The sequence below is a fragment of the Drosophila hydei genome, unplaced genomic scaffold (genome assembly GCF_003285905.1).
Source record: "Drosophila hydei strain 15085-1641.00,03,60 unplaced genomic scaffold, DhydRS2 tig00008119-arrow-pilon, whole genome shotgun sequence".
In the NCBI taxonomy this organism is placed as follows: Eukaryota; Metazoa; Arthropoda; class Insecta; order Diptera; family Drosophilidae; genus Drosophila; species Drosophila hydei.
In genome coordinates this window covers 8,693,774-8,705,959 of record NW_022045830.1, presented here as the reverse complement: position 1 = coordinate 8,705,959, position 12,186 = coordinate 8,693,774, and the positions used below count along the sequence as shown (strand labels likewise).

General features: G+C 41.9%; 3 protein-coding genes across 3 annotated transcripts; 1 reads left to right on the top strand and 2 right to left on the bottom strand.

Annotated features, from left to right (window-relative positions):
- Positions 1 to 18: 18 nt before the first annotated feature.
- On the top strand, positions 19 to 2,394 carry LOC111603611 (FAST kinase domain-containing protein 4). The gene is made up of 7 exons (XM_023321276.2): positions 19 to 108; positions 286 to 539; positions 595 to 1,335; positions 1,398 to 1,647; positions 1,706 to 1,980; positions 2,037 to 2,106; positions 2,172 to 2,394. Exons 2-7 carry the CDS (start codon positions 338 to 340, stop codon positions 2,377 to 2,379), a joined length of 1,746 nt encoding a protein of 581 aa, XP_023177044.2. The 5' UTR covers positions 19 to 108; positions 286 to 337; the 3' UTR covers positions 2,380 to 2,394.
- Positions 2,395 to 2,526: 132 nt separating this feature from the next.
- LOC111603610 (IQ and ubiquitin-like domain-containing protein) lies at positions 2,527 to 5,112 on the bottom strand. Its single transcript, XM_023321275.2, has 8 exons — positions 4,670 to 5,112; positions 4,347 to 4,602; positions 4,060 to 4,277; positions 3,490 to 4,000; positions 3,302 to 3,434; positions 3,132 to 3,244; positions 2,896 to 3,080; positions 2,527 to 2,833 (listed from the first exon to the last, which is right to left on the bottom strand). The coding sequence occupies exons 1-8, from the start codon at positions 5,104 to 5,106 to the stop codon at positions 2,569 to 2,571; spliced, it is 2,118 nt and encodes a 705-aa protein (XP_023177043.2). The 5' UTR covers positions 5,107 to 5,112; the 3' UTR covers positions 2,527 to 2,568.
- A 1,985-nt stretch (positions 5,113 to 7,097) lies between these two features.
- Positions 7,098 to 7,709, bottom strand: LOC111603612. Its single transcript, XM_030224858.1, has one exon. The coding sequence runs from the start codon at positions 7,704 to 7,706 to the stop codon at positions 7,098 to 7,100; it is 609 nt and encodes a 202-aa protein (XP_030080718.1). The 5' UTR covers positions 7,707 to 7,709.
- Between the last annotated feature and the right edge of the window lie 4,477 nt (positions 7,710 to 12,186).

The following is a 12,186-nucleotide window of genomic DNA, read 5'->3' as shown; positions in this document are numbered from 1 at the left end:
ATAAATATCGATAAAATAAAATCGTATCGATATGTTTCCAATAAGAATATTGTACAACACTGGGGTTAGGTTGCCGTCATCTGTGGAGGTGCAGAACTTTGGAAATAGGAAAGTTTAAATAATTGCTTAAAATAAATTAATAATGTATCATAACGATAATATTTAGCCATTTTCTGTTAAATCGTCACCTGTTATCATCTCACTGTTTCATACCGACTTCAGTTTTTTGCGCAAAAATTGTAAAATGTAAACAAAAAGGTTATGTAAACTTCATTGGTCTTACAGCGTGAAGATTAGCCGCCAGCACTCCACGGATACACAAGGAACATAAGTGAAAATGTTGGGACTACAGCGATTTGCCGGCAGAATTGTCGTTCAGCTATATCGAGGCGCAACATACAGCAGTAATGCACGTGCGGCGAGTGCGGCACTTGCTACGGCGGCTAGTAATGGACAAGGAGTGGGATCAGGTGCATCTGAAGAGGCGGAAGCGCGTACGGTTTCTGCGGACGCAACTGCTAAGAAACCAAAGATTACGGGTATGTGATAAATAGTTATATCATGAGTTCTTATTGACAATTTAATCATTTGAAGGTCATATGGTTGCTGCAGCCTTTGAATCGTTGAGAAGTGAAAATGAATCCAGTGGAAAATCAACAACGAACAAATCAAGCACCACGCCGGCCGTTAATAATATAGATGAACGCATCGTCAATGCCAAAACTGTAAATGGTCTGTTGGCGATAACCGAAAACAACAACGCATTTTCACGCAAACATGCTCTGAAGATTGTCTCAATACTAGCCGAATGGAGCACCGTCAATCGTGTGAAAATATCTGAATTTGAGAACGATACAAGATTTTTGCGAGTTTGTCGAATGCTAGGCCGCACCGTGCCAAAGAATGACACCAATGGCAAAAATAATGGCACTGGAGGTGGCACGAACAACTCCTCAAAGCGCATTTCAGGCTTTCGCACCGACGACCTTAACACAGTTCTTGGTGTAGCTGGAGATGATGAAGCTGCCAAGCTAATTGCTAGTATAAGTCTTCCGCAAATGGTTAAAGTGATGAGCACCTTGGCACAGCGCAAGCGCCGTAGCACTCCATTGCTGCGCTCACTAGCGTTTAACATTAGCAGCTCCTCAGATCAATTAGATTTGAAGCAAGCTGCCGATGTGTTGTATGCCATGTCTACTTTAAACTTTCAGGACTCTGTGCTTGGTGCGAAAGTGTGTGCTGATGTGCAGACCGCCTTGCCAAAGAATACTGAAAGGTCGGCTGTCGTGGGATCCGTGCTCACCAGTCTAGGCATAATGCGTTATCGAGATTTAGGTAAGCACTAAAGAAATTTCACGGTGTCCATGTTAACACAAATTAATGTATTCACATTGCAGACATATTGGAATCGCTGACACAGTGGCTGCTGAACAACAGTGAAATTTGTCGACCTCAGGATCTGAGTGCCTATTTCCTTACATCTGCGTTGCTTAACTTTAAGAGTGCACATTTGGAGGATGTACGTAAAAAGCTGGCAAGATCAATTGTTCGTGAGGATTTCACAAAGCAATCGGATTGGCTAAACTATGTTTGGTCACTGACGCTGCTGGGTCTTGTGGAGCACAGTCAGTTAGAGTCTGTTCTGAGGTTGTGCTTATAAGAGATTTGCTTACAAACAACTGAACTAATTAGCTCTACATTTCAGCACGGAATTCCTGACAAAATTGCAGAGTGATAAGGCCGGCTTAACGGCAACATCCAAGATGAGGCTACTGAATCTAAATAGTTATGCGCAACTATGCCTGAGCGACTACAAGGGCGCTTTGCTACCAGCCGATTGTCCAGCCTATGATGTGCCAATGGCGCACACGAAGTCCAAGCAGGTTCTTGTCAACGGAATGCTCGATGCGTTAAAAAGTCTGTTGCCTGCCGTAAATCATATGCAAAGCTCGGTCGACAGTAAAATGGGCTTCTTAATTGGTAAGTGCACTGAAACACTATAGAAAAGAAATTTTCACATTATCTCAAATTTTTAGATGCGGTATGCCAATTTGATGCAAAACGTAATCCGCTTCCGTTGGACAATCAGAATGCTGAAGCTATTAAGTAATTATTACTATATGAAACTTAATTATGAGCCTATTTTCATAGTCGGTGTATTACACTCTTAGAATCGCCCTGATGGTAGTTGATTTCCATGACATATGCCATGGAACGCATCGTAGTGCAAGCGGCTCCACGAATCTAGCGTTCGATCTGCTGGAAAAGAGTGGCTATCAAATTATACCTGTGCCACACAGCGAGTTCAGCACCAGTGACAAACTACTGAAGCGCGTCCAGTATTTGGAGGCAAAGTTTAAGGCCGTTGTTAGTAAATAATTTCAGTTATAGAATTGTCCCATTTATCAAAATTCAAATTGTTTGATTATTGTAATTTTAAGAATAATCAAATAACTGCATAAGAGAAAATATACAATTGGCGTAAGTAGACTTGTTTGTATATGACCGGATAAAACTTTTAATTTGATAAAGTATTTAACTGTTTTTTTTTTTCTTGTGCTTTCTAAATTATTCTGCATTCAATTGGCTGCTGCGCTGCTTATTCATGCCCACCTTCCACCATGCTCCTGTCTCCTGGAACTCTACGGCAACAGCAGCCAGCGTGTGGAATAGATTGCGTGCCAGCATATGACTATTGCGAACATGCAGTATGAACTTGGAATCGTAAACCTTTTCCAACTCCTCGATTTTGTAATGATCGCGCGTTTCACGCTCTGTCAGGCAAATGCAGTTCCATGGCGACCAATCATCGGTTTTGTTCCAGCGAGGTAAACTAACGGAACGTGTGTTTAATACCAAAAATCCAATTAATCCATACTTTAAGAGAATGCTTACCGCAATTCATTTATATCCTCCGATTTGCTCAGCGCCGAGTGACCGTGCCAGATTTTATTTATCAAAAGGCGCACATCTTCCTGCTGTATGACAAAGGCGAAGGATGAGGCGCATTTGCGTTTGCGCTCGTCACGCTGAATACAGCGTAGAATCGATTGATAAACATTATTCTCTGTGGCCACCATCTAAAAGGAAGCATTAGTAATAAAGCTAAGCAGACTGAGAGGGCAGCATACCTTAAGGTAAAAGCAACGCTTGCAAGTATCGACGTGAATCTGGCGCGAACGCATTGCAAACTGCGCATAAGGCTTGACATTCTTACAAACGATGCACATGTGCGAGGATAACCCTGCGAGATCGATAAATTACTATATGTTCCGAAATCTGCTAATTGATAAATACTTACTGTTGGGTCTGTCATTGTTCTGAAATTTAATCAGCTCAAAGAATAATATGTTTTGGCGTTTGCGAAGAATTTCTACGTCGCAGGACTTGGTATACAGGAGCAAGTTCTTTTCACGATCGAACAGATCGAATAGCTAAAGATTTGAAATTTGTTTACAGTTTACAAATAGCTCAATGTCACAGCTTTACCTCAACGAAGCCTGGAAAGCAAGTCTCTTCCATAACCAACTCCATGACGCGACTCAACAGCTCCAAGCGTTTCTGTTTTTCTTTTGTTTTACGTAAATCCTTATAGATTTCAGTGAGAAACCGCACGCGTTGCGTACGCAACAAGTCCAAATGGATTTTGGTATCGTTGTAGCCAATCCATTCGAGTGGCTTGCCCATTTGCTTTAGCAGCTGATCGTTGCGAAAGTCCTCCATGGCCAGGTAAACGAGTCGACGTTGTCTTTCCACACCGTTGAGCAAGTTGATCTCCTTGTCCAGCAGAATGTTGACCTCGGATATCCGGGCAGGTCCCTCATAGTTGGCCGCAATGCGCTTGAGTTCAGCCCGTTTCCAGCGCGAGATCTCCGCATAGAGCAAATCGAAGTCATCAGCGGTCCTTGGAAACTGTTTAATCTTTTCTTTGCGTTCCACTCGCTGCTCCACGCACTTTTCGTAACGTTCGTCCTCATCAATGCGATTTTTAACCAGCCGCCTGCCAATACAAGCAGAAGACAATGATCAAACGATCTTCCATAGAGCTTACCTGTATACCTGTATTCCTGGGCACACAAATGTATATATTTCCAGAGTATCCAGCGCCTCCAGTTGCGCTGTATCAATAGAATCTTCTCGAGCTTACGCTTGGTGCGTTCCATTTGCGCATATGATTGGTATTTTCCGGGTATGATTTCGACTTCTGCTGCCGTTGCCACGTATCTAACGTTGATGTCGTCCAGAAAACATTGCACCGACTGCTCATGTGCTGTGTTCTATGATAAATAATGAAAAGGGCTTAGAGTACTGAAGGTACCTCCATATGGGCTTAGCCGGCTGCTTACCAAAATCTTCTCTTTGTGCTCCAGGGTTTGGGTATCGCGTGTGCGATAGCGTTTAAATTTCCATTTATCAAAGTAGGGTCCGGTTTGAGTAAACGCATCTAGGAATTCTTTGCCGGTTACCTTATCCTGGTAGCCGGACAGAAAGGGCTTTTCAATGGCCGCATTCTCGATTTCGACCACAATATTCTTCGGCTGGCCATCCTCCGTATCTTCGCCGGATATGTGAACAGTCACGTAGTCAGGCAAACGATATTTTCTAGATCGAATATTACCACATCATTAGCTCATTTATTAGAAATCAACAAACGCCCCTCGCTACTCACTCGTAGTAAACGCGCAAACTCAATTGGGGTATCTCCTCGCATTCGCCGACTTCTGGTATGACAAGCTCCAGGTCAAATTTGTGTATGCCAAACTCATCCGCAATGGTGGAATGAATGGGCACAGTATTGCAGATCAGGTGACCATCCTGCTTGATAAGCAGCAGCATCGGATCCACCTCAAATCTGCGCGATATATCCTGTTTGACCTCGTTGATGGTCATGCTGTTAGGATAGACCTGAGCAATGAAGTTGTCCGGCGATATGCAAAACTTAACGGTCACATTTTGAGTCATCACGTTGTCTGTCGACTCCTCCGACTCGGTGCTACGTGGCATATAATCTGGGCCACAAATCGCCTGAACCTTGGGACGCTGTGGATGCGGCACATTCAGCTGCATGTTGCAGACATTTGTCGGCAATGCCTCCTTTTCGCTCATGTTGAAGAGCGTCAAAAAGACTTATATTTATATATATTTATATGTATATCTATTTGATATGATGTGACTGAGAATCTCAAACTAAATTCAGAGAACCTCTGCCTGCTGGGTTTCCGTGTGCGTGTGTGGGGCCCTGCAATGAGACTGTTGTTGGGCCAGGTTGTTGGGGGTATGGGAATTAATTTGTTCAATAAATCAGTTGCTTGGCACCCTGTTGTGGCAACGTGCCACATTTCCCCGTTAAGCAACGTTGCTTTTTACTGTTTATTATTTAATTGAGCACTGACTTTTCTCACGTATTTTGTTGTCGTCGTCGTTGTTGTTGTTGCCGTATTTAAATGAATTTTATCAACACGTGATTTTTCATAAGTTTGGCTTGAAGTGAAAGCTTCGCAGAAGTTTTTCTAATTGCCCATATTTGGTTTCTGGCCAAATTCCATATCTGTTAATATGTTATGTTAATATGCACAATAAAATGAATCTTCAAGTTGTTATCATTTCATTATTTATTGCACAACGTTCGGACGAATGCTGTGTGAATGCCGACAGTAATTACTTTTGCTAAATGCTTTTTAAGTTATGGCTTGCTTCAATCTCTGCAGATTGAATGGATATATATAGATATTTATATGTGTGTGTATGTATGTGCTTATGCTGGGAGGCATTCCACAGGTGGTCATGATTGGCTATGAAATAATGATGTCCATTATGGGTCATTTGCAACTGGTTTATGCAGGGTAGATAACATTATGTTGTATGTCTATTGAGCATTATATATTTTACAATTTTTTCAGCTAGTAGCTGGGCAATTATTTTATTTATGAATATATTTATATATCTTGAGAAGTGGGTTAAGTGTAGAACACTTTCAGCTTTCATAAATAACAAAGAGAGAAATCGCTAAATGTATTAAGACTATATAAACTATATAACTATAAATGTCTTCTATCTTACATCTATCTATGTATCCATGCAGGGTAGAGATCGATAGGGAGAGTCGATAGAGGGGGAACGAGCGATCGAGATAGCGCGCAAGCGGGGAGCGGAGAGCGGAGAGCGGAGAGCTTATATCTTATATCTTATATCTTATATCTTATATCTTATATCTTATATCTTATATCTTATATCTTATATCTTATATCTTATATCTTATATCTTATATCTTATATCTTATATCTTATATCTTATATCTTATATCTTATATCTTATATCTTATATCTTATATCTTATATCTTATATCTTATATCTTATATCTTATATCTTATATCTTATATCTTATATCTTATATCTTATATCTTATATCTTATATCTTATATCTTATATCTTATATCTTATATCTTATATCTTATATCTTATATCTTATATCTTATATCTTATATCTTATATCTTATACCTTCCATATTCCATCTCTTCTATCTCTATATCTTCTACGTTCTACCTTCTATCTATCTAGCTACATATCTTTCCATCGAACGATATTTCTTCGTTTCTCCAGTTTCCTTCCTAAACTTCGCTTCGCATTGTAAGTCAAATTGGTTTGTTTATATTTTGCTATAAGCCTAGCCAATTGACCAAAAAATAGCTAAGCTTTAGGCCAAATTATTCTGTAATTATGATACGATTAAGTTAAAAGAGTTTAAAGCGAACTCCAGCTGCCAAAGCATATAGAACTGTTAGATCAGTTATAGATATTGATATATTGACAGTAATAATAAAATAAATAGAAATAGGAGTAACATTAACAGTTACACAGCTTTTAGATTGAAAGTGAATAGCAGCTCAGTTTGTTCTGGGCTGCTGCAAGGTCTACAGATTAATCTCGAATTCAAGTCTCACATTATTATTTTGATATTTGCACTTTAGCTTTCAAAACTCTTAATGAAAAGCCGAAAGAGCTTATAGAAATCCGATCCTATTGATATTTGATATTTTGCAGAAGTGTCAAAAGCTTTTCAACCACAGCTTAGAGCAAAAGTCGCGCTTTAATTGAATTAATAAATAATGTTTTTATTGTAATAGAATTTGGACTTAAGATTAAGGGGCGTCAGTGCGGATCTGTGGTCGGCACGCGCCACCTGCAACCGGAAGGGACGTCCATTGAAATAGTAATCCTTGCGATGCTGGACGCGCAGCAGCTTGCTCTGCGTGGTCGATGTGGTCATGGGAGTTGCTGTTGTTGTTGGCCTGGGCGACGTTGTCGTTGTTGTAGTCCTTAGCGTGGTCGTGGTCGTTGAGCTGGGCGCCTCTTCCAGTATGGGCTTGATTTTCATGGGCTGATAGTCGTAGCCAACGCCGGGTATATAGCGATACGGTAGCGGCGGTATGGGTATGAAGTAGATTTTCGAGTCCTTTTTGGTCTTCTTCGTTTTGCTGCCGTTTTTGTTGTATTTGCGCAGGTTGAGCGGGTGCGAGGTCACCAAGTAGTCCATGTAGAGGTTGTCCAGTGTGGGAGACTGCACCACTAGCTTGTTGACCAGACGTGGGGGCGTGCCGCTGGCGGGGCCGACAACGTCTGTGCCGCGCATATTGTAGGAGTAGCTGCCGGCTAAGCTGGGCGTGGTCAGGGCTAGCAGCGCCAGCAGCGAAGACAGAGATGGCATGCTGTCAAAGAAAAAACAAAGAGAAAGAGAAAGAGGGAAGTGGAGCTCATTAAGTACACACACATGTATGTCAAGGCAAATGTACAAATGTGTCCACAAGCTGCGGATCAGCCGCCCACGCCCTGCACTCGAATCGCAATTGTTTCGGGCCGTGATTGATGGACTAATGGCTACCAAAATATGAATAATAGAGTAAAGTCGAGCAATGGCAAGCGTTTGATTGTTACATTTTTTTCTCAATTTTTTTTTGTATTTTTCTTCTCAATTTTGCAAGTCACAAATGCCGAATAATTCGAATAATAAATAAATCGGCTGTGCGCATCAAAGCATGAAATGCTTTTGCTGAAAATGCTCGCCACTTTATTGTAAAGTTTCTCACGTTCCAGACGCAAAGCGAAGAAACAAAACAGATTTCAAGACTCTCGATTTGATTTACTTAAATGAAAGCATTTAATGCACGCTAATCAAAACGCGGACGACGACGTCGACGTCGACGTCACCATCGCCACCGACGTCGCTGTCGCTGTCGACGCCCGCTGAGCAATTACGCTAATGAGCATGGCGAGCGCCATCTGGCGGCGCATTTCAACGCCTGAGTGATTAATGAGTAAGTAAAAAAGTAAATTGATCAATAAATAAAGCAAAACAAAAAAAAGCCAAATAAAATCGGCGGCAATTGGCGCAGACTAAACGGCATCAATTTAAGAGCGAGACAAGCGCGATAATGCTAACATGTTTGGGGCAGAAGGGTTGCGCCCCCAAACTGCCTGATTATGCAAATTAAGCCAGCAGCATCATAAATAAGCTCGATTTAGTATTATCTATCATTTATCTATTTGCTATTGACTTTAGATCTTGTTTCTAGCGAAATTCGCCTTTGGCGATTCTAACAAACGCGGCATGTGGCGCCCTCTATTGACCTTGCAGCGCAAACAAAATAAAGAAGAACTTGACAATTTGATAAATTGCAGAAAGTTCAGCTATAATTAGCTGGTCAACCGAACTGCTGCAGTGCGAAACGCCCGCATGAAATATGATCGAAAGAAAAAATAGCAAAACGCCTTTTCAGCTTTCTTCAGACTTTGGCAGGTTGTGGGAGTGTTCAATGTAATTTGATATAAGAAACTCAACTGGCTAATCGGTTAGCCAAGCTAGATAGACAAAGATAACATAACTGAGCAGTTTAAAATTAAAATTGGAAATTTGCACAGTCAACAAGAGCTGCTAAAACTGTAATTTCCCAGAAGATTAATCAGCATTTGTCTGCCTCTGTCGCTGAGTTGGCTAATGATGTGTCCAGCGCACATTCTAAAACGTTCTAAGATTAAAGATAGTCGTAGTTTTTATTATCATACTTTGACCAGTCAAGGTCGTCTTTGCTTTATGCCTATATCTTTTGTTGAACCCGACTAATTAAGTCACAATCCGCGAAGACAGAGGGACAACGAAAGACTTAGGCAACGAACTCGCCAGCTATGCCGCATTTATGCATAAAATGTTTAATTTATAAATTTCTCAGCAGCTGTCAACTGCACAAACAACTGTGTTGCTTATGCAAATCGGCAACGATCAGTTTATGGGCATTTATTCAAATTGCACTCACTTTATAAGTCGCGTACTTGATTGCAGCAGCAGCAACAGCAGCAGCTGTCTGTAATATTTATTGAATTTATTTGCCAATGATGAGCCGTTAATTATTATCGAGTGTCCTTGCTTTGCGGTTGTTGTGAAATTTCAAATATGTGCATAAATTATATTGCCAGATGACGGACACTTCAGTATTTCAATTCAAAATCTTTTATTGACTTTTGCTTCTGGATGCTGGATGCTGGCAGTTTGTTTGTCAAGTACTTTATGATCACGATTTTAGACACGCTCCTGGCACTCGGTTTCCGATTCCCGGATTCAAAAACTTCAATTTTATACGTTGCTTAGCGCGCAGCGTTTGTTTTCGGACGTTGTGAACGCCTCGAAGAGCGGCAAATAAATGAGATCTGCGGACTATGTGTAATTTGTTTTTTTTTTTCTTCTTAAATCCAAAATCACTTTGCTGCCGCAGTCGGCGTCGGCTGCTGTTTTCGTCGACGACGTCGTCGTTGCCGAGCTGCGACGTCATCAACTTGGACTTGCTCGAATGCTTGGCTGTAAGTGTGAGCGCTCAGTTGCCGGCTGAGCTCAACTCGTATCGATGTGTGTGAGGTCCGACACGATCTTGATGATGAGCCAGCCGAACGAAGTGCATCAATTTGCTAGTTTATTGTTTGCCCGCTTACTGTTACAGTTTGCCATTGCACTTTGCGGGTTTTGCCTTACCTCGCTTCGCAGTGCTCTGCTCTGCTCTGCTTTGCCACTTGGCTGACAAATTCAACAGGCCGACCAGGCGAATTGATCCATTTCCATTGCCTTCGCCGTCGCCAGTTGGAAAGTGTCAGAGCAAGGAAACTCTATATCATCAACCGGCCAGTCATGTACTTAGTTTTTGATTAAATTACCAACTACCAACTGCCAACTGGCAACTGGCAACTGGCAACTGTCAACTGCAACAGGTATTGCTATCTCGGCTACCGTCTTGGCTGCTTTTGTCTTTCCGATTTGTGCACAAATTAGTTACAAATGAACCTACGACAACAAAGGCTGCTGGGTAACACGAAGCTCTTGTGCAAATCAGGTTGTTATTGACAGGCCACCGCATGCCACAGAGCTGAAGCTGGACCTGTGCGTGTGCCGCTTAAAGGGTTTTTTTTTCAGTTTTTAGTTTTTAGTTTTGCATACAGGAATTGGCGCCACAGGCGTTACCCAAGCTCATTTTAAATGCCATTGCGTGATGTGTTGACGTTTGTCTCTCGTCTCTCGTCTCGCGATCTGTGCTGTTGGCCAGGTTAGTGGCCCGCTTTCCTGACCTTTTCGACCATTGTGGAAGTTGACTTCCAAACTTTGACCCAGTCTGTCAGTGGGAAGTCGTCTGTGATTAGCAAAATTGATAGCCAACTTCCATTTCTTTTGGTCTAAGTCGCTGTTGCCAGCTACCTAGTTTTATGGCCGCTAATTAAAATGATAAAAACAACAGTCAAGTGTGCTGCTGTTTGGCGTTATGTAAACACCATTCGCCCCATGTACCAAGCACTTTCTCATCTTTCACCAACTGAAGCAAACACTAATTGGCCAACGTTTCTAACAGCAGCAATTACATGTGTCTATCCGAGTGTCTAACTAATTAAAGTGCAACCTTTTTTGGTCGTTTTTTTTTTTTATTTTATTTTACTACTGCCTGTGCTCTGTACAAACAAATGACATAACCGCAAATACATCATTTGGCATTTGGTTAGCTCCCGGTCACAGTGGATTGGCAATCAAAACACCTTTAAATATTAATTAGCCGTGCCGGCAGCATCGGCAGGCTCATCAGCATCGACAGCTTCTCGCTTCCCCCTGTCAGCAATTACGCGTGGCCAATGTATACAAAAGTGTGTGCTGAAGTGCGTAAACTCTCGCATACCAGCAGCAGCAGCAGCAGCAGCAGCTTGAACGAATTTGTATACCTGCTCGATGGCTGCAGAGTCTAATCTAACTAACTGCACGCAGCTTAGTACAAGTACAAGAACAGCAAGTTCTATCTGGCGCTGGCATAATTGTTAACGATTAGACAACACAAATCACGAACGGGAGCCACAGACAGAGCCAGAGCCAGAGCCAGAGTAGCTCTCGTATCTTATGTCTGCAGCAGTTCCATCTAGCGATTCGTGTGAGCTAAGCTGGGAATTGTTAAGAGTAATATGTTTAATGCTGACGGAAGCAATATAGATAGATAGTCAGAAGCACGAGACAATGACAATGACGTTGGCAAAGGCGATGGCGATGGCGATGCCAAGTTCTAGACGAACTAATCAAGAAGCTCCAGCAAATATATGACAGACAGCCAGACGGAGCTGACTGAGGCACTTGCGTGTTTGAAGTAGTGCATTAAAAACGGCTTTCAAACAACTGTTTCACTCTGACAGTCTAGAACATTGGCCATTTATGTGGCTAACGTTTTCATTAGCATTAGTCAGAGTACAAGTTGATGGCTGGAACACCCACCCATGGCTAAGGTTAAGGCCATCGCTACGTCACTCTTGAAATGTGTTCATAAATATGTATGTGTGTGCAGGTGTGTGCAGGTGTGTGCAGGTGTGTGTGTTTGTGTGTACCTAATTATAAGTAGTTTCACATTTTATTGTCGATAAATTGGCAAGTTCATTAAACCCATTCGCCGGCAAACGATTAAGCTGATTCAGCCGCCTAACTGGCCTTTGTCTCTTGGCTTGATTTTGATTTCGAGGCGCTTGGCATGTGGCCACCGCCATTTAATTGCCACCCGGCTTTCGCGCTGTGCACTCGGAATGAAGTTGTCATCCATCGCTGTTAGCGTCTTATGCAATGCTAAAAATCTCGTTCCATCTGTTTTTGTGTGCATTTTTCTGAGTAATTTCTTACACAAGAT

What these genes read in the sequence shown, in the direction of transcription:
- LOC111603612 (XM_030224858.1), bottom strand. Translation starts at nt 7,706, where the DNA reads ATGCCATCTCTGTCTTCGCTGCTGGCGCTGCTAGCCCTGACCACGCCC.
- LOC111603610 (XM_023321275.2), bottom strand. Translation starts at nt 5,106, where the DNA reads ATGAGCGAAAAGGAGGCATTGCCGACAAATGTCTGCAACATGCAGCTG. An exon ending in AGCACAAAGAGAAGATTTTG is followed by an intron (nt 4,278 to 4,346) that starts GTAAGCAGCCGG and finishes TATTTATCATAG; the next exon opens with AACACAGCACATGAGCAGTC. An exon ending in AGCGTTGCTTTTACCTTAAG is followed by an intron (nt 3,081 to 3,131) that starts GTATGCTGCCCT and finishes GCTTCCTTTTAG; the next exon opens with ATGGTGGCCACAGAGAATAA.
- LOC111603611 (XM_023321276.2), top strand. Translation starts at nt 338, where the DNA reads ATGTTGGGACTACAGCGATTTGCCGGCAGAATTGTCGTTCAGCTATAT. An exon ending in TAAGAAACCAAAGATTACGG is followed by an intron (nt 540 to 594) that starts GTATGTGATAAA and finishes AATCATTTGAAG; the next exon opens with GTCATATGGTTGCTGCAGCC. An exon ending in AATGCGTTATCGAGATTTAG is followed by an intron (nt 1,336 to 1,397) that starts GTAAGCACTAAA and finishes TTCACATTGCAG; the next exon opens with ACATATTGGAATCGCTGACA.